The sequence below is a fragment of the Sturnus vulgaris genome, chromosome 23 (genome assembly GCF_052056855.1).
Source record: "Sturnus vulgaris isolate bStuVul1 chromosome 23, bStuVul1.hap1, whole genome shotgun sequence".
Classification (NCBI taxonomy): domain Eukaryota; kingdom Metazoa; phylum Chordata; class Aves; order Passeriformes; family Sturnidae; genus Sturnus; species Sturnus vulgaris.
In genome coordinates, this window is record NC_142265.1 from 2,906,962 (window position 1) to 2,926,515 (window position 19,554).

At 56.7% G+C, this 19,554-nt stretch overlaps 1 protein-coding gene across 1 annotated transcript in view; it reads left to right on the plus strand.

Moving 5' to 3' along the window:
• Positions 1 to 3,178: 3,178 nt before the first annotated feature.
• Positions 3,179 to 19,554, plus strand: part of ETS1 (ETS proto-oncogene 1, transcription factor) — a 46,635-nt gene continuing 30,259 nt past the window's right edge. The window contains exon 1 of the mRNA XM_088177781.1: positions 3,179 to 3,507. Coding sequence (XP_088033907.1) covers positions 3,438 to 3,507 — 70 coding nt within the window. The 5' untranslated portion in view covers positions 3,179 to 3,437. The remainder of the gene's footprint in view (positions 3,508 to 19,554) is intronic.

Sequence of the window (19,554 nt, forward strand, 5' to 3'; positions counted from 1 at the left end):
CACGACATCTGAAGGAGAGCCAGCAGCTGCCCTGGACTGGGACAGGACTGAATTTGGCAGTAGAGAAGTGAAAGAGCCATCCCAGCCAGCAGAGAGGTTATGGAAGAGCCGTCCTTGGGTTGGGAAATCACAGCAAAGGCCCGTCTCTCCTAACACCTTTCCTCAGTGCTGAATGAATAATTATTGTTCTGTTAAGTCGAGGTTAGTCAGCAATGGGAACAATGGGGCATTACTGCCCATCCTTTCTTTGTTCCCAGCAGTTTCAAACAGTGGGGCTGCACTGTGGAGGGAGGGCAGATGGTTATCGCCCATCTCGGGGCTGCAGGGCCGTTCTCCAGTCCCTCATCCTCCCTCCCGGACAGAGCCTGAATGGATATTCACGTTCCCTAACCACACAGTGGAAAACGAGGGTGAGACTTGGATGGGGAAGAGGAAAGATTTTCCTAAAGCCTGTGAGCAGCAAATAGGAACCAGTTGCTGAGGCGAAGTCATGTTTGGCAGGTCTTGGACTCGGAATGGTCACATCCCAGCTGAAGAAACTAATCAATGGATTCCTTCCATGCCTTCTGCGAACACTGAGCCATTGAGCGGCTCAGCTGGAGCTCAGAGCCAGGGCTTTCATGTTGCAGCTCTGAAGTGAACACAAATTAAGGCGGCTGCTGGGATGGAGCTCGAAGGAGAGATTCAGCTGCCCTGGGAGGAAACCTCTGTCCACAGCCACTCTGTTCTCTTCCTCCCCTTTGGAGATTTTTGCCCTGGTGTTACTTTTGGAAGCATTTCCAGTTTCCCTGCATGTGGGGGTTGCCATGCATTGCACCAGCAAAATGGAACACAGGTTTGGGGAGGCACAAGGTGCTGAGGGAAAGCTCAGAGCTCCTCTGCAGCCATCCTGCACCAAGCTGGGCTCAGTCGGGATGCCAGAAGCATAATAAAAACCCTACAAAGCTGTGAGAGAGATCTTTATTAGACCTGGTCTGTTCTGGTCCAGAAGAGAAGGCTCTCCAGTACAGGTGCCCTGGAGTTCAGCCAGTCCTAGAGATGGTTACACTGCAGGGGAGGCTGAGCCAAAAGCATGGGCCAGGGGAGCAAGGCTAAAGCAGAGACACCTCAGGGCACCCTCTGCCTCTGTGCTGCTGCACCTCAGTCTGTGGCAGCTCCATCCAGGGCCTCTGCCCAGGAGAGCTTGTGCCACCAGCCGCCTGTCCCAGGCTGTGTTTGGGCGAGTCCCAGTGGCCTGGCCGCGCCTCCTGCTCTGTTTCGCTCCGGGGGTTGTGGTTTGCTGCAGCCGCGCTCCGAGCGGGCTGAGCGATCCACGGGGGGGTCATTTCCATACGGTTGGGACCGCAGGTGCTTTCTGCTGGCTCCGCCAGGCAGCTGCACAAAGCGGCCCCCCCAGCCAGCCCCTGCTCTCCCTGCCCGGGATCCCAGCCCAGCAGCGCAGGAAGGGAAGGGCTGGGGGCTCTGATAACTGCATCAGGTTTCTCTTCCCAAGCCTGCTCTGGAGGGATCAGAGATCAGACAGAAAGGCAGCTGTTTCTCCCGAATCCCCTTTTGATTTTCAGTTGGAAATGTTCTGCTAAATCTCCTCTCTGTACTTTCTTCCTTCAATCGTTGATGCACGGGGGAAGAAAGAAACCCAAACCGAGGGCAGGTGCAAGCACATGATCATGTCCCAGGGAGGGACCACATTTTATCCCTGCAGCCATCCTCTTTCCACCTTCGGATTTCCAGGTTCATTCCTGTGGTAGGTTTCAAACCACCAGACGAGGTTTCCAACTCTGTGCTCTGCCTGAGCACGGCTCAGGCTCTCCCGAGCTTCAGGAATCAGTGCAGGGAGATTTTCCATCACAGCAAATCGCTGGTCCCACCCCACTGCTGCAGAACAGAGCTTGCTAGTAAATAGAAAACAAGATTGCATGTAAAATTGGGAATGCGAGAGGTTGTCACTGGGTGAGGAAGATGAACTTTGGGCTGGAGCTCCCTGGCCAGTTTTGCCAGCTCTCAGCCCCGCTGCTGCTCGATGTTCCTGCCTTGGCAAAGCCGTGTGTGCAGCCAAAGCTCTCCTCGTCTGGCCCTGCCTCCTCGCAGCTTCTTTCAGTTGCTCAAACTCTCCTGCTATAAATATGCTGGTGGCTGAGAAAGGGCCCACTGCAGAAGCGAAATATTCAGAGCTGCAGCGTTTGCATCTGCAGCTGATCTTTCGGGGCCTTGGGAGGTTTCAGGGGTGTCTGCAAGCGAGACCCTGGTCCATCCTAAGGGCTGGGCAGTGACCGTGACCCCGGGCAGCTGCTCCTGCAGGCCTGTGCTCACTTGAGCCCATCTTTGATGAGAGCAGCCTGATCTGTGCCAGAGTCGGAAGCTGTTAAAGACTTTCGGAGTGACAGAACCACAAGAGCTGGTTGCTAATGACTTTTTTTCTCCGTACCGGTAAGCTGACATCTGTGAGTCATACTCTCCTTCTGCTGTGCCGTTTGTGGTCTGAAGTTTGTGCTACCTAAATACAATCAAACAGATTTCATGTGAAAACCGATATTCTTCTGTTAACTCCATGCTGTGCTGGCATGACACTCATCTTGCATCTTCAAGATGCTTTTTATCCAGTCAGTTCTGCCTCCCACCTCTACCAAGCAGGCCTGGGAACAACCACCCCTGGCTGTCACCCACCACAGCACAACGCACACTGCTCTGCCCCGGCTGTGTCCCTGAGTTTGGATGTGCCTGTGGGTGGGAGGAGATCAGGCTGCTCCAGGGAGGATGATGGGGATGCGAAGGGGTGATGGAAATGTGAGGAGGTGATGTGAGCGTGAAGGGGTGATGGGAGCTGAAGGGGTGAGTGTGAAAGGCGGCCGTTCATGTCGAGACAGGCAGGGTGAAGATAACTGGCCTGGTTTCGAGAACCATCGGTTTCACCACAGCCAGCGTGCTCAAACTCTTATCCCGTCGTGCTCGGGCACCGGGATGCGAGCAGCGGTCGGGGCCGAGGCGCCCTGGATTCGCTGCCCCCGCTCCGTCCCCGTTCCGCCGTTCCGCCGTTCCCCCCGGCAGCGCCGGCTCCGCTCCCCGCAGCGCCGGGCCCGGGGCCGCCTCCGGGGCGGGGCGGGGCGGGTCCGTCCCGCCGCTGTCACCGCTCGGGGCCGGCCCAGCGCCCTCCCCTCGGCTCAGCCCGGCCGGGGCGGCGGCGGCGGGGACGGGCGAAGCGGAGCGGAGCGGGGAGCGCAGCGCAGCCGGGAGCGGAGCGAGGGAGCGCGGAAGGAAGGAAGGGAGGAAGGAAGGAAGCAGGAGGAGGAGGAGAAGCAGGAGGAGGAGAAGGAGGAAGAGCAGCGGGAGGAGGGAGGCAGCGCCGGCCGCGCTGCCCCGGGCGCCCCGCTCCGCGCTCGGCGGGGCTCAGCCGCCGCCCCCCGCTCCCGGCGCGACGCCCCCGCGGCGCTGCCCCAGCCATGAAGGCGGCGGTGGATCTGACCATCATCAAGACGGAGAAGGTGGACATCGAGCTCTTCCCGTCCCCCGGTGAGCGCCGTGTCCCCTCCGCGCCCCGCTCCGCGCAGCCCCGTCCCCTTCTCCGTGCGAGGGCAGCGGCGGGAGAGGCTTGACCGCTGCGGGGGGGGGGGGGTGGGGGGGGTGCTCAGAGAGCTCCGGGTGGGGTTTTTTGGGGGTGTCTTTTGGAAAGGAGCACGGAGCGCACCCCAAAGTCGCAGCGCAGCGGCGCCGCCCGGGCTCTGCCCGCTGCCGAAGGCGAATTGACTTTCCGAGCGCTTTTATGACTTTCCATCCCCCCTCCTGCTCTTAAAATCCATCCCGCCGCCCTTTCAGCCTCCTTCCCTCATGCTCCTGGCATCCTTGCCGGGATGTAGAGAAGTCCGTCCGGCAGGGAGGCAGGAGAGATGCGCTCCGCGGGACTCCCCGCCTGTTCCCATCGTTAGCTGGGATGTGCGTTCTCGCCATCCCTCGCTGGAAATGTCTTGTGTGGTCCAAGCACTCGTGGTAGTTGGGAAACACAACTCCAGCGGTAACTGCTCTGGATTTAGCACGTTTAATCCAGGAAAACCCGCCGCTTTGATTTAATTTTTTTTTTCCGCCCTTCTGGAGCTGGAGAAATGGGTGGAGGGAGGGTGCAGAGAGCAACACGGTACTGAAGAGAGGCGAGAAGGGTTTTTTGTGTTGTAGCGGCGAGTTCAGCTGCTGCTGGCTGTGGTTACTGCTCCGAGCCGAGCCCTGACCAGAATAAGGGCTGCTCTTCACACACTGGTGGCGTCTGGCTGCTCGCTGACCCGGGCGCTCAACTCCTCTCTGCCCTGCCCAGGCGAGGTGGAGGATGGAGCTTGGAGGACCCGCAGGAAAAAGAACAACAAAAACAACCCTTTTTTTCTGCATAAAACAAGTCCTGTTGCTTCATCTCTCCCTGCTGCAATTCCCACTGCGCCAAACTGGAAGTTTGCTGGATTTTGTGCAGCACCAGTGCGGCGAAGAAAATCAAGTTAAAGATTGAGTTGTACGTTTCTCTGCCGGTTAGGAAGTTTTTAGGAAAGCCGGAAGGGAGGCACAGTTCCCCTAGGCGTTTTGGGGCTGCATGTGGAAATAAAATGACAGCTGAGTGCTGGAGCCACGCAGGGGTTGGTGCTTAGACTTCAGTAGGTGCAGCATCAGCTGGGCTGCAGAGAGCTCCAAAGGCAGCACCCGCCTGGGCATCAGCCATCCATGAGCTATGGAATGTCCAGCGCCGAGTGTCTCCCTTGGGGTCCCTTCTCCCTGGCTCCCCTGTGCTGCTCAGAGGGTGCCAGCGCTCCCGGCAGCAGGGCTGAGCCTGGCTCCGGGCTGTGGGCCGGGAGCACCAGGCTTCGAAATGCTCGGGGGATGCTGAGGGTGCACCTTCAGAGCTGAAATGAGAGGCTGCAGTGCAGCTGAGGAGCTGTTTGTGCCTATTTCCTAAAACTTTGGTACAGACTCATTCCTGCCCTTCTGCCCCTGGGCAGCCCATTTGCTTGGAGGGGAGGAAAATGGGATAGGAATAAACACCTGGACCATCAGGGTGGGATGGGGTGTGCTTTTCACTCCAGAGTAAAGTATCTGTTTGAATTTGCACTCTCCTGGTGAGGGTGAGAGCTCTCACAGAGGCTTTCTGTGCTCTGGGTGTCTGAGCCCTGGAGCAGTGGAATTCCCTGGTGCCCGAAGGGAGGACTCCGAGTTTCACCCTGCCTTAAGTTCTTTTTCTTCTGTCCCTGCAAGCTCTTCTGCAGCTGATGTCAGCAAACAGATCTTAGAGCTGACCCAAAGTTTAAACTTGGGCAGGAAGGAGGCTGCAAAACACAAACCCAAGAGGTAGAAAAGAGCTGCCCCCCCATCGGCCTCAGCTGCAGCCGCTCCTGTGCTGGTGGCTGCGCTCGCTGGGAGCCACAAAGGTCAGTGCTGTCAATTAGCTGGCTTAACCTCATTTCCCCTCCAGCTCCGAGAGAACGCTGCAGCTTTCTGCTTTGGTGGGATTGATGGTGAGGGAAGGAGTGTGGATGCTGCTGGTTTGTGTTCCTGGGATCCAGCCATGCTGCAGGAAGGGGACAGCACTTCTCTCTGCTCCCTGATGGCTCCTTCAGCCCTGAATCTGCCACCAAATATTCCCATCGTCCGTAATTCCGAAATGGGCTGAGAAGAACTCCAGCCCCTTGTCCCTTTAGCAAGCAGCCGTGCCTGATGTGATCCATGGGGTTAACCTTGGGCAGGGAGGGTCCCCGCAGCCAGAGGGTTTCAGTTGTGCAGAATGTTTGATGTGCCCCATGGAACTGCACCTCTGTCCCCTCTCATCCCCCAAACCAAACCCTGCTCCACCCCACACCTCTGCCTGCAAATCTCCGGGGAGATTTGTGGTGTGTCTGAAGGGTTTAAAAATTACCTGGAAGGGATGTGGAGCTGTAGAAAGCTTCCAAAGCTAAATCCCCCCACTCCACCCCAGTGTTACCAGCAGGAATGTATGAGTGAGATGAACAGGTCTGAGCCAGAACCTCATGGGGGTTGGTTCTCCTTCAAGATACAATTCTATGTGCATGGATATTTTTATGAGGATGTGATGGAGAGGGTGGTAACACCACTTGTGGTTGTACATACACGGCTGATCCACCAATGGCTTGGTGGGATGTTTTCTGAGACAGTAAAACCCCAAACCATGCAAAATTCAACCCCAAGGGGAACTTCACCTGGGGCCTGGTGAACGCTGCCCTCCACAAATCACTTTGTTTCCTGCAGCTCTGCCAGGCTGCCTTTGCTGGCTGTGGTAGAGTGGGAAACAGATCCCCAGTCCTTGCTGGGAATTGGAAGCAGCTCCCCAGTCCTTGCTGGGAGCTGTGGGGTGTGGCTGGGGCTCCCAAGTGCTCATTTCTTGCTAGGGAAGCTGTGGATTTGCCACCTCCGAGGTACCAGAGCAGGGCTGTAATCCCAGATGTCATTCCTGAGCATCCCAGGTGGAGCAGGGATGCCGAGCTCTCCATCCTGCATCCAGCCCTCCTTTTGCCTCCTTTCCCTGGAGGTGTGTTTCAGGAGCAGGGGTGGATTTGTTCCTGGAAAAAGGATTTGCTCCGTGCACACGCAGCACAGAAATCCGGATTTTTTGGCTTTTCGGCTCTTCCCATGCCTACCCTGGGGGCAGCTGGGACATGGACACGTTGTTTCCATTGGCCTGTGCGTGGGTGGCATCCCAGGGGTGTGTTTTTATCTGGCAAGAGCCTTTCCCTCTGTTTAGGATTTGGGACAACATCAGTTTGGGCTGGAGCAAGATTTTCCCTTCCAGTCCAAACGTCTGCAAGATTCTGGTTCTCCTGCTGTGGTGGTGCAGGGAAGCTCCTACACAGCTTCCATTCTGCTTTTGGATGTAGGACCTGCCTGAATCGTGCTTCTTCCCCTTCCCACAGCCAGGTCAGCCTTTGCTTTCACTTTCAGCTCAGACAAATAAGGGAGTTCGCATTTAAAGCGAGCCTGGCAAATGCAGAGCTCCTGCTTTGCCTCGGGCAAGTGGCGGAGAAAATCCCTCTTCTTTAGGCTTTAGGAGGGGATCCTTCATTCTCTCCTTTACCTTGTCTGGGGAGGACAAGTTTGCAGCCATCCCTGGCTCCCTGTGCGTGGAATGGGCTCACAGCTGGATCAGCCTGACCAACGGGGTCAGTTTGCTGAGCTGGTCAGGGTAAAAGTGCTCAGGGACTTGGGACATTATTCTCATCTAAAAAAGAAACGTTTGATCTGCGGGGCTGAGCCCTGCAGCTGTGCCAGCTGCCGTGTGACTCAGTTTCCCTGCTGCATGGCCACGTTTTCTTTCCATGCGGGATAAAACCCAGCAGAGAATTCCAGCATTTCCCTCCCTGCTCTGGCATGTTCTCTGTCCCTCCCTGTGCCTCGGTGGCGCTGGGACAGCGCTCACCTGTCCTGCCGGGACACACGGGATGCCAGAGCCTGGGGAAGGAAAGCACTGATTGGTGTTTCCAGGGATGCAGGGAATTGCACCCGGATCTTTTGGAATGCTTTGCTCTGAAGTGCAGCCAAGGTGAGAGCTGGGCTCGGCTGGGGATGCTCTGTGTGGGCTGGAATGATCAGCAGCGAGGCCGAGGCTCAGAAATGGAGGGCTTGGGGCTGCTCTCGCATTTTTGGTGCTGATTGCCTGCGGAGGAGGTGAGAACTCAGCTGAAGAAGAGCAATTACCTCTCTATGCGCCGACAAAATGCCCATTACTGTGGTATCCAGCCGGGATGCGGGAATGAGAGGTTCCCAGGAGGGGGGACTGGCTGCACTTGGCTGCCACCAGCTTCAGCTTTTTTAGCGTCAGGTTCACAAGAAAGCTCTGGAAAGGGGTGGAAAGAGGGCAGCTCACGGAGCTCTCCTTCAGGGGCACATCCACCACAGAGCATCCCTGGTTTTCACCTGGCTAAGGTTTCCAGGGAACAGGAGCAAACCCCCGTTCCTTTCACGTTTCCATCCCGAGCTCCCCAAAGCACACACCAAGTGTGTAATTACAGTGTCGTTACATGAAGTGGCCCCTAATTTGCCGTGTAATTACAGCGTGCCATGCTTTGATGGGCCTTACAGAACGCGGGGATAACACAGGCTCACGCTGGAATGCTGAGCTTCAGCTCTCCAAAGCGAGCTGCTGAGACATCCTGGGACTTGCTGCCCTCCCAAATCCAGAGCAGATTGCTGGCAGGCAGGCAGCGAGTGGCTGGGACTCCAGCAGGACTGTGGCATGCTGAGTTTTGCTACGGGATTATCACAGAATCCCAGAATGGTTTGGGTTGGAATCCTTAGAAATCTCATCATTCCACCTGGGACACCTCCCACCAGCCCAGGGTGCTCCAAACCCCGTCCAACCTGGCCTTGGACACGTCCAGGGACGGGGCAGCCACAGCTGCTCTGGGAGCCAGCTCTGGATTTGCTGCTGTGGGAGTGCAGTGGCTGCACCCTCTGGGATGGATCCTGCAGTGTGAGGAGCTGGGGGCAGTTGGGTCAGGCTCAGGGTGCAGAGCTTGTCCCATAGATGAAACCCTCAGGTGGGTGTAAAACCAGACTGTCTGAATCAATGTCAGGCATGTGAACTGGCAGAGCTGCCACCCTAATGGCTCTTGTCACTTGTGGCACCAGAATCCGCTGGGATTTTAGGGAAAAAGGGAACAAATCCAAGTAAATCTGTCCCAGATAAGGCAGGAGAGTCTCTTCCTTTTTGCACTGTCAGCTGGTCCCTGAACGGCACAAAATGAGTAAATCACATGATTTAGGACAGCAAGTGTCACTGCTGTCCCTGATCCAAAGGATGGAGGTCTGGCACCCTCCAGGCTGACAAATCCTGCTTGGTGGAGCAGCTGTGCTGGGCAGGAGTGTGCCAGGGCACTGAGGAGCTGCACGAGGAGGGGATGATCTGCTTTAATTGAGCACCAAAATTCCCTGGAGCCAGAGCCTGACTGTTCGTCCCACTGTGACTGAGGATCCCTGTGGGAATTGGGATATTCCATAGGTGCAAGGCTGTGCCTCTGCAGGCCAAGCCCAGTTTGCTTTTTGGCTGGGAGCTCCTGTTGGATTCCAGTGTCTCTCCAGTGCCTCCTGGTGCAGCTCCCAGCCCCATCCCTGCAGGAGCCAGTGGCACAATCTGCAGCTGATCTGAGCAGCACAGCTGTCTCACAGCCAAAACTCAGGCCTGCAGCCCTTTTTTGTAACCCCATGCCACAGTTATCCATCTCAGCTCTTTTGTTCCTCTTCCGTGACTAAGCTGCTCGCTGCCTGCGTTTCTTTTTTTTCCTTTCATTGTGTAGTTTATAATCTTCCAACGAGATACAGACAAAAATTTGTTTGCAGTGCTGGCCAAGAAGGCTCTTGTTTCCCTGGCACAGGGCCATGCTTACATCTCCAGTCAAAATACTGCTGGTTAAACAATAAATATTTATTGATTCTCCTACGAGCTCCTACATTTTTCCCAGGTGCAGTGGAATTTGAGGGGGGAAGCACTTGAGTGATGCCCGTAGCAGAGCTGGGAGATGGCTCTGGAGATAACAGGCTTGGAGTGCAGGATCTCCTCCTGCAAAGGTGACCCTTGGAAAGCTGGGCTGGCTCCTGCACAGCCCTGCAGAGCTGCTCTCATCTCTCCAGCCCAACTTGCCCAGGTTTGGGCATTTGTGCCTGCAGGCTTCTGTGGCAATGATGGGGAAATGTGAAAATCTGCAATCGCTTTATGTGCCTGAATATCTCCTGGAACAGGGGAGGGATGGACACGGGGCGGAGGCCAAGTGAACAGAGATGGCAAAAAAAGAAATAAATCCTTGAATCCCAGAGTGGTTTGGGTTGGAAGAGACCTTAAAGCTGATCCAGTTCCACCTCCTGCCCTGAGCAGGGGCACTCACACTGGACCAGGGCCCCTTCCAGCCTGGCCTTGGGCACTGCCAGGGTGGTTTCAGTTTTAATTTGGTGCAAAGGCTCAGCCGTGGTGTCTCAGTGCAGCCACCCCCAGCTCTGGAGCTGTTCACAGGCTGAGCCCTGCAGGCTGTGCTGAGATGGAGGCAGAGCCCTCCAGGCTGTCCTCAGAGCTGCTCCAAGGTGTTCCATCCTTCGCCAGAGGGGTGGCTGGCTCCGAGCAGCCCTGGATGGGTCAAACCCTGCTCTCCCACTACTCTCTCTTTATGAACTGAAACTCTCATTTTTATGTTGAGGTTTTGTTTTGTTTTGGTTTTTTTCGCTCAACTGCCAAAAATCCAAGACCCGATTTGCTCCTCTGTCCCATGAACAGCACCAGCTCCTGGGAGCAATGCCCTCTGTGCAGGACCAGGCAGGTGACACGTTTTTCCCTGTTCCCCCCCAGGCTGTGCTGACCTTGCACAGTTTCCTGGCTCTCCAGGCTGTGTCCAGCTCTGTACAGGGCAGGTGGACCCGGAGTTTGCAGGAAAGCAGGAAGCTGGTGCAGCACAGCCCCTCAGTCCCACATCTGGTTCCTGGAGCCTGTGGATAAATATAACCTGCCAGAAAAATATCACAAGCACACCGAGAAACAGCAGCCTGCTTTCCCAGAGAGGAAAATCCCCCCGTTTCTGTGGCTCCCTCTGCTTTGGGAATGAGGATTGGAGTCATTGTGATGTGGATTGGGATGGGCAAATTCTGGGTCTGAACTGGGCTCTGGGGCTGTAATTCCCATTCATTCATCTCCCAGTTGCTGCTGGGCACAACAATACCTGCTCCAGCAATTCCCTGCTTTCCAGCTTTCTTCCTCATGTTGAAGCCTTTCCTATAAAGCCAGAAGAGGCAGAGACCTCCAGCTCAGGTGGCTGGTGCAGGAACCCCGAGGTTATTTGGGCTGGAGCAAATGTCCTGGGAGGGTGTGCAGGGAGCACTGCTCTCCTCTGGGCTGTAGCTGTGTGTAGGATCTCTTCCCACTGAATCCCATGTTTCTGGGATGGCTGTGGGGCTGCAGGCTGCCTCCTCACCCCAGCTGAGCATCCAGAGCTTGTTAATGAACAAAATGCATTTTCTTACACGGAGGGGATTCTAAATTGGCTCCACATGGATTCTGTAGGTTGTCGCACTTTCCCGGAGGGTGATGGCATGAGCAGGAATGTGGGATTGATGAAAGAAGCCAGACACTGAGTCAAAAGCTCCCCCTCTCCCCTCGCCGTGCCCCCTCTCCCCCCATCTCATCTCAAATACTTGACGTGATTCCAAAGCATTCTTCACATGGCTGGTGGGGAGCGCAGGAGAAGCCAGTCCAGGCACTGAGCTTTTCTTAAAAAGCTTTTTTCTAAAGCTTTGGGGCCTTTGACCCCAAAAGATATTGAGAATGGGCTTGATGAGACCTTGTTTTTAGGGAAAGTGAGGCACAGCTCTCCCATTCCGCTGCATCAGGGAGGTTGGAGCATCCTTAGCTGGGTGCTCCAGGTGTCCCTCTGCTTGCAGGGTTCCCATTCTCCATGGGCTGTGTTCCACTGCTCAGCTCCTCCCCGCACCAGGCAGGCCTGGAGCCATCCCCTCCCGGAATTCCCAGTTTGGGGGTGCTGGCTGACTGGGGCAGCCTCAGCATCCCTCAGGAAGCGAGTGTCTGGCACTGCAGGATGGGAGTGCTGGGATTCCCACTGGGAATGGCCCTGCAGGATGACACTGCTGACTCAGGGAAGCTGCCACTGCCACCAGCAGACCCCAAATCTGGAGCTGGACACAGGGCAGTGCTTCGGGGGTTGTTTTCTGTTGTTTTCCCCCTGTTGTCAGCACTTTTTATCACAATAATCAAACTGTGGCTTTTTGACCCACATGAAAGTTTTTTTTTCAGAGGTGTCTGCGTGTGTTTGTGCAAAGCCACTGAATTTTGGTCACTGCTCTGGAAGCAGCAAAGGGGATTTTTGTTTTCTTACCTTTTAGTTTTGAGCAATTGTTTATCGAAACCTGAACCCTCTGAAGAAACAACTTGCAAAAGCTGAGTAGTCCTGGCTTTTTCCACTGGAAAATTAAAAAAAGATGGAGTGGGACACGTGAAATTTGGGTCTTTTTTTTTTCCCTTCTTTTTTTTTACCCATTATTGTTAGAAGCGGTTTGAAAATGCAATGCCAAGAGCTTTCTCTTTTCAAGCGCTCGAGGCACGTTACCCAACTGCTCCATCCCTCAGACTGCTCCATGAGGTCAGCAAACGCAATTCCTGCTGCTCTGCAGCTGGAAATGAGGAAAAACTCCTTTGCTCAATCGCTGGCATCAGCAGAGGAGCCCAGCAGGTTGGGAGCGGCACCGCGGTGCCCCCAGCCCGTGGCATTTCCCAACCCCATCCTTGTGAAGGGCTGCCAGCAAGTTTGGGCTCGGTGGCCGAGCCTGTGCCGGGTTCTGGGAAGGTTGGCAAAGTTTCCCTCCCTTTCCAGCGGGGTTTGGGGTTCGGAGCTGTCCCGGTAGCCGCGGCCCGGCGGGGCCGCTCCTCGCTGGGGCTCTTTCCATCCTTTTAAGCGGCTCCAGATTTGAATTTGGCTCCAAAGGCCGGAACATGAAAGGCCCCGGCCCTGCGCCTGTTTGCCTTCGAGCGGGATGACTCGCACTGTTCCTGCTTCCGAGCAGCCGAGCCCGGAGCAGCCGGGGCCATATGGATCCTATAGAGTGACCCCAGTGCCCGGCGGAGTGCCGGGGTGGGGACAGGAGGGATGGGGACGGGAGGGATGGGGACAGGAGGGATGGAGATGGAAGGGATCGGAGGGATGGGGACAGAAGGGATCGGAGGGATGGGGACAGAAGGGATCAGGAGGGATGGGGGCGGGAGGGAAGGGATCAGGAGGGGCTGCCCCAGGCTGTGGCACCCCCAGGCTGGACCCTTTCCTCCGCTTTGGAGTCTTGAAGGGTTTCTGCCTTCCGTCTGTCCCAGGCACTCGCTGAGAGCCAAAGTTCGGCTGAAAGAAATTTTAAAAATAAGAGAAGAAGGGAAAAGAGGGATAAAACCATTTTTATGGAGAAGGAGAGGGAAGGGCAGGGGAGGATGGTGTGCCTTTAAGCCGCGTGTGTAACTAACTGCTCGCTAATCTGGTGACTAACTCCGAGCGCGGCTGCCAAGCCGGGATCCATCCCCAGCCCAAGGCTCGGGAGTCATCGGGTCCCCTCCCTGCCCCATCCCGCGCCCCGCCGGGCGCCAGCCCCCCCGGCCCCCCGCACTCCCCATGGCAATTTATTTACTCATCTGGAGGGCACAGCCCCGGCGGTCTCTTGACTCAGCAGTCCGGGGCCGATGGGAGCTGCGGGAGCAAATTCCAGGCAAGAAATAATCTCATGACTTGTCTCGGAAAAGATTGCTCCGCAAAGATCCCCTGACGGTCACGGAGCGCTCCGTGCCGGCCCCTCTGGCAGAGCCTGACCAGGCTCCCGATTTCCCAACCTCGGGCAGCCGGCCAAGGATCCCGGTAAAAAAAAACTCACTGGAGCTTTCTCCCTTGGAAAAACAGGGATGGATTCGGAGATAGGGGATGGCACGGGGGCCTCGGAGCCAATGCCTTTCCCCCTCGGGACACAGGGAATGGGGAGCTGGAGCTGGAGCCAGGGCAGGGAACACAGAGCTTGGGGCTGTGTTGGTTTTTGGGGCATTCCTCCTTTTCTTCCCCTCCGCTTTCCAGGGAGGGTTTAAGCCCTTCCTTCATCCCCAGGCAGTTTTGGTTCCTCCATCTGTGTTTTTGCCCAGGCACTGGCATCAGCTCCGGGAGGGCTGGCACCAAGGATGACTTTCGAAGCACATTTATCCTTCGGGGTTTTTTCCCCCTCCTGCTGGCTCTTTTTCATCCTACATTTCTCTCAGCCTGGTCTTTTTTCCCCACCTCCTTCCCATCCAGAGTAAGTGGAGTTCCTTCCTTCTCTGAGGGCTCTTTGGGAGGTCTGGTCCCATACCCAGTGCCTTCCCACGGCCGCTGCAAAGGGGTGGGATTACGCCAAGTTGGCAATTAAGGATCTTTCCAAACCTGCATTTTTCTGGGAGGAAAGCCCCGGGGGTGGGCAGGGCTGTTGGGCTGACAGCTCCTGTCCCTCCTCCTCTGCTGGGACCAAGGCTTGGGATCACACAGCTCCTGGGACCATCCCACCTCCCTGGAAGGGAGCTGGTCCAATGCACGGTGCCCTTGGAGATGGAGAGGAACCAGCCTTGGATCACTGAGGAGTCACTCCTGGAGCACCAGGAGCTCGGGGCTAAGCTCCCAAGGGAATCTCACACCCCTCAAACCACACATCCAACTCACTGCCAAAACTCCTCCAGCCTCGTTAGGGTTGATGGAGGATTCCTGGAGTTCCTGGCAAGGGCTCCCAGCTCCCGAGTCCCAAATGCTGCCCCTCCACCCCCTCCTCCATTGAGTCTCTCCTAAAGAGCCTCTTGGCTCGAGCAGCCGAATTCAATCAGCCCTTTCACCATCTGCTCCCAGGCACTTCTGCTGGGGAGGGCTCGGGGCCAGGGAGGCTGTAATTCCTTAATAGCTTCCGGATGCTTCGCGGGGTGGATGCGAGGCCTGGGAGTGTCAGCCTCTCTCCCCCAGCCCTCACCGAGTTTTCCGAGCTCAGGCTTCCTCTGGGCAGAGCTGAGCACCTCCAGCCGCTCGGATTTATCCCTGCCTGCCCTTGGCTCTTCCCAGCTGAGGCCAGGAGGTGACATAATCCCATCCTGGACAACGCTTGGCTCTGGGATGGGGATGACTGAGGCTGATGGGGCAGCCCAGCTCGTCTTTGGCCGCCTTCCCCAGCTCACTCCCACCTTCATCTTCCCAGGGCTTGGTCTGGCCCAATCCCTGCACTGGTCCCTTCCCTGGTGGGAAGTTTCCTAGAAGTAGGAGCTGGAAAAGAACTTCCTAGGGATTGGGAAAACCCTCACTCCTGTGCCTGAGGATATTGAAAACCTAGATGTTGAATGGTGTAACACATCTGGGCAAAGCCTAGGAGCCCTGTGCTCAGGGATGGAGAGGACTAATATTGGGGCTCTCCTGGAAAATCCCCTTTGTTGGTTTTCTTGCTTACTTAAAAATGAATCAAACCAGGAGAATTGTTCCTGGGAAGTTGTGAAATGAAATTACTTTGGCACTGCTGTTCCTGAGGCTGGCGTGGGCTGCAGAGCTTTGGTTTCCAGGTTTTTCCCAGGCCCCTTCCTGGCCTCCATCACTGGGGGAGCTGAGCTTGGACAGGGGACAGGGAGGTGAAATGGTGTAAGGCTAGCAGGAGCATCCAGGGATGGCCTTGTCCCTGGTTCCCTCCTGGTCCCACATGGGAAGCTGACCCTCCTTTTACTCTCAGCAATCCCTTGGCTTTCACAGCTTCCAGCCCAGGCAGGAAAAGGCTCCTGTCCTGTTGTGGGATCATCTGCTGCTGTGCAGAGCCTGTCCCAGGCTGCGGGGTGTGCAGTGTGTGGGGCACGAGTGGTGCCCCTGGAGGTGTCAGGGGGTGGCATCAGCAGAGCCACAGCCCCGAGGAGAGCTCAGGAGGTGGGGCTGCCTCAGGTGGCAGAGCAGAAGGGGCAGAACACCTTCTCCCTCTCCTGTCCAGCTGGTTCTCCCTTCCCTCCCTCCCTGGGAGATGCTGCTGTGCTGGGACATGCAGCTTGGGAAGGTGCTTGGAGCGTGCAGTGACTGCCGTGAGCTGCCCTGGGGATGGGTTTCAGCTGCAGAGGAGCTGCTGGGTGTGTTTGAGTATGTGCTGGTGAGCCCTGGCCAGGGACACTCAGAGAGGGTCAAGGCACTTGCAAGAGCAAATCTTCAGGGAAGTAAATCCGGGGATGCGAAGGAGTCAATCCATAACCACACAGGAAAATTGGAGACATGTGGATTGTTACCTGCCCTCTCTTGGCAGGTGCCAGCAGAGCGGACTGCTCTAAAGAGTCACAATTTTGTTGATTAAAATGATTGATTATCATCAGTCTAATATTATTTAGGCAGAGCAAACAGTGCTGAGATTTACCAGCTGCTCTCTGACCTCCCAACCCTGATCTGTTTGCAGAAAGCCTGTGCAATTATTTGTTTGATTTCAAAGCTAAATATCCTAATCTTCCCTCTCTGCCTTTGGAAACTGCAGCTGGCACCGGGACAGCTGGGGCTGGCAGGGGAGGGCAGCCCTGGAGCCCTCGTGTGCAGTGACACCTCCCTGGGCACACAGGGGTGACATGGGGAGCTGGTGAGCACAGGTGAGGACAGGGAGAGGCTCTTGGGCTGCTCCTCCTCTGCTCTGCACACACTCACGGAGCGCTGCCCGCGCTTCCCAAGCGCTCCAGATGTGTGGAAGGAAGGGAAGCTGTCAGAGCCCGGCCGGGAGCGGGCTCTGGCTGTCTGTCTGTGTGTCTGTGTGTCTGTCTGTGGGCACGGCAGCCGCCATCCATCACTGTGCCAGCCCCGGGGACGCGATGGATGCGCCGCGACTTGCAGCTGCCATTGAGCAATCTCCGCTGTCTGGCTGGCATTGCCCTGCGGGGAAGGGGTGGCCGGGGAGGCTGCGGAGGAGGGGGTGGGACAGGCAGGAATCTGCAGCTGCCGAGCGGTGCAGGGCTCGCCCGTGGCCCGGGGCAGCGAGCGGAGGTGACCCGGAGTTGCCGAGCCTCCCTCGTCATCCTCTGATCCGCCTTCGTGCTGGCAGCGTCCCACGGGGATGTTCTGGGCTTCGGGAAGCCGCAGGAACATCCCTGGGGACGTTCCACTCATGAGTGCGTGGACGCACGGCAGGTCCGGCTCTGACAAACCTCCTGGAGGGTGAATGGGAGCTGCTGAGCGGAGCCTTTGATGTGGGCGGACATTTCTGGGGGGCTGAACATCATCCCGGCCCCTGGGCACTGCCACTGTCCTGCCATGTGCTGCCCTCGTGTCTGGTGTGACTCGGCCTGGGGGCGGGGGCTGGGGCCAGGACACAGAGGGATCAGTCTGTGCAGGGAAATCAAGGAAATTCCTCGGGACAGACAGATTGGAGGTGTTTGGCTGAGCATCTCCATGTCTAATCCCTTCCCAAGGCAAGGATAATTGAGATGCCTGTTAGGACCAGTGATTTCCCAGCGTCAGGGACAGCTCTGGACTCCTTCTGACCCAGAAATGGCTCGTGTCTTGGTGATGGGCAGCACAAATGATGGGGTTATATCCAGGGCACAGAGTCACTGCACATGGATCATAGGGATTGTGGGATGAAAACATCCCAAGCTGTGAGGTCATGTGTGGCTGCTCACAAAGTGTGCTGGCACAGTTTGTTCTTCAGGTGTGTTTGAGCTGGCTCGGAGGGTTGGGATCCTTTGTGAGTGATGAAAGAGCTCAGCTTGAGTGAAGGTTCCTTGGCCCTTCTCCTGCTGCGAGAGGACAGCCCTGCCAAGAGATCTCAGCCTTCCCTTTTCACACTTCCCATCCTGACAACATCTTCCCCACACGATGTTCTGCCAATTATCCTCAACCTGGCCTTGCTACATCCCTCTCTCCCTTGCTGGGAGACTCTGGTGTGTGGTTTGGCAGCCCCAGCCTACAGCAGCAGCTGGAGGTGTTGGGGCTGAATCCCCTTTGTGTCTGTCACTATTCCTGGATGATGATGAAGGAGAGGGAGATGAATATCTGTGGAAGAGTCTGAGTGTTTGTTTGGATGGATGGAGAAATGTTCCATCTGAACTGCCCAGGGAGTACCTTGGGAGCATCCCGTGGGTGCTTCTGCAATCTGGGAAAAATCCATGTCAGGGTTCTGGGATGGGACAAATCCTCCAGTCCCATCCCTTCTTCATCAATGCCAGAAATGGCAACATCAGTCAGGGACCTGAGGAGAGAAGAGCAGAATTCCTGGCTTTAACCTGGCTGGAAGGGAATGTGCGCTCTCAGGGAGGGTGGGTGTGGATGACCCGGAGCACCGTGCTCTCCCTGAGTGCCGGAGCCCAGCGGGGATTGCTCTGGAAGGGCTCAGGGAAGCCCTGGGAGCCTCTGGGAGCCTGGCTGGGACTGGGGCCTGCCCTGGGCTGGGCAGAGTGAGGAATTCCAGGCGGCTTCTGGTGGCAGGGTGAGCCCGTGAGCGCGGCGGGCTCTGTGCCAGCAGCACGGGAATATCTGTGCGTGTTTGCTCGGGGCCGGGGCTTGGCAGGGGTTTTTCCTTTCTTTCCCCATTGCAGTTGAGCAATCCGGGGTTTGAGGAGCGGGGTTAGGTTGAAAGGAGCATCTCCCGGAGGTGGGGCAGTGCCACAGGCATGACCTGGGCTGCCTGGTTACACCTGACCCGCTTCCAGCCGGGCTGGGTGTCCGTGCGAGGCTTTCCCAGGCTCCGGGAGCGCCGCAGCGTGTGCCCGTGCCCGGGGATTAGCGCTCTTTAGCCGCGCGGTTAGCAGGGATTAGGGCGATTATCCCGGGGCTGAGCCAGCCTGGCAGGGTCCTCCCAGCCCTGCTGAGGAACCATCCCAGCCTGGAAGTGAGCTGCTAATCCTGGCTCCAGAGGGGACTCTGCTTTCAGGATGTTCCATTGGGAAAAAGGAGGAAAGGACTCTCAGGATGCTGCGAGGAGAGGCTTTGTCTCCTGAGCTTTGGGCAGGGGGAGGTTTCTCCTCACTGGCTGCAGCCTCCTGGCCTGGCTGTCTCCAGCCTGGAGCTTCCACAAGGGTTTAGTTAACCTGGACTCTGCCCTCAGGCCTTTGGAAAAGGCTGCTGGAAGTTTTAGGTTGTGATGCTGTTAAATTTAAAGGGGCTGCAGAGGCCATTTAGAGCTGATTCAAGAGTGGGAGGGTCTGGTGCTGAGCTGATGGTGCTGCTGGAGCTGAACCACCCCAGCCTTGTGGCATCTCCTAGATAACCTAGAACCCTCGGATAGCTGGGCTGGGAGGGACCTTAAAGCTCATCTCATTCCACAAGCACCTTCCCTATCCCAGGCTGCTCCAAGCCCTGTCCTGTGGGGCAGCCACAGCCGCTCTGGGGAGCAGTGATGGAATTTTATTGATGACTGATCTTGTTTCTGACTTCTTTGGTGGTTCCAATGGTGCTGTTAAACCATGGCCATATTCCCCAACCTCAGAGGTGGCTGGATCTCCCCAGGGTTTGCTTTATCCACCTCTGCTCCTCCCAGCAGCTGAAATGGGGAGGATGGGGAGAATCCCCAGCCGAGGGGAGCTCCTGAGATGCTGTAGGAAAAGGAGCTGTGGCCCTGCTGAGCTGGGGCAGCTTTCCCATAATCACAGCGAGTGTTGACTCAGGGGCTGTGGTTTAGCTCAGCTTCAGCCCTGGCCTTTCTCTAGCACTTCATTCCCTCTTCTCTCCCACAAAAGCCAAGGACGGAGCGAGCTGCCCACCAGGCTGCTCCCCTGCAAGCTCCTGGGACTCTCAAGGATGCTGCTTTCCCAGGATTGCCATCCAACACCCACATTGCAGAGCAGGGACAGGGAGGGAGGAGAAGGAGCTGGAGCCTGAGCAGGGCGGGCTGTGACTGATGGTGGCTGCAGAATGCTTTCCCTGGGCCTGGCTCCTCACTGCTGCCAGATTCCAGATTCCCAGAGCCAAACCCAGCCCTCCCTCACCTGGGGGCTGCTCTGTGGCCACTTTTCCTTGTGGACACGTCTCTCCCAGGCCAAGCCAGGGTGTCCATGGAACACGGGGCTGAACCCCAAAACCCGAGGCTGAGCAGAGCATCCCAACA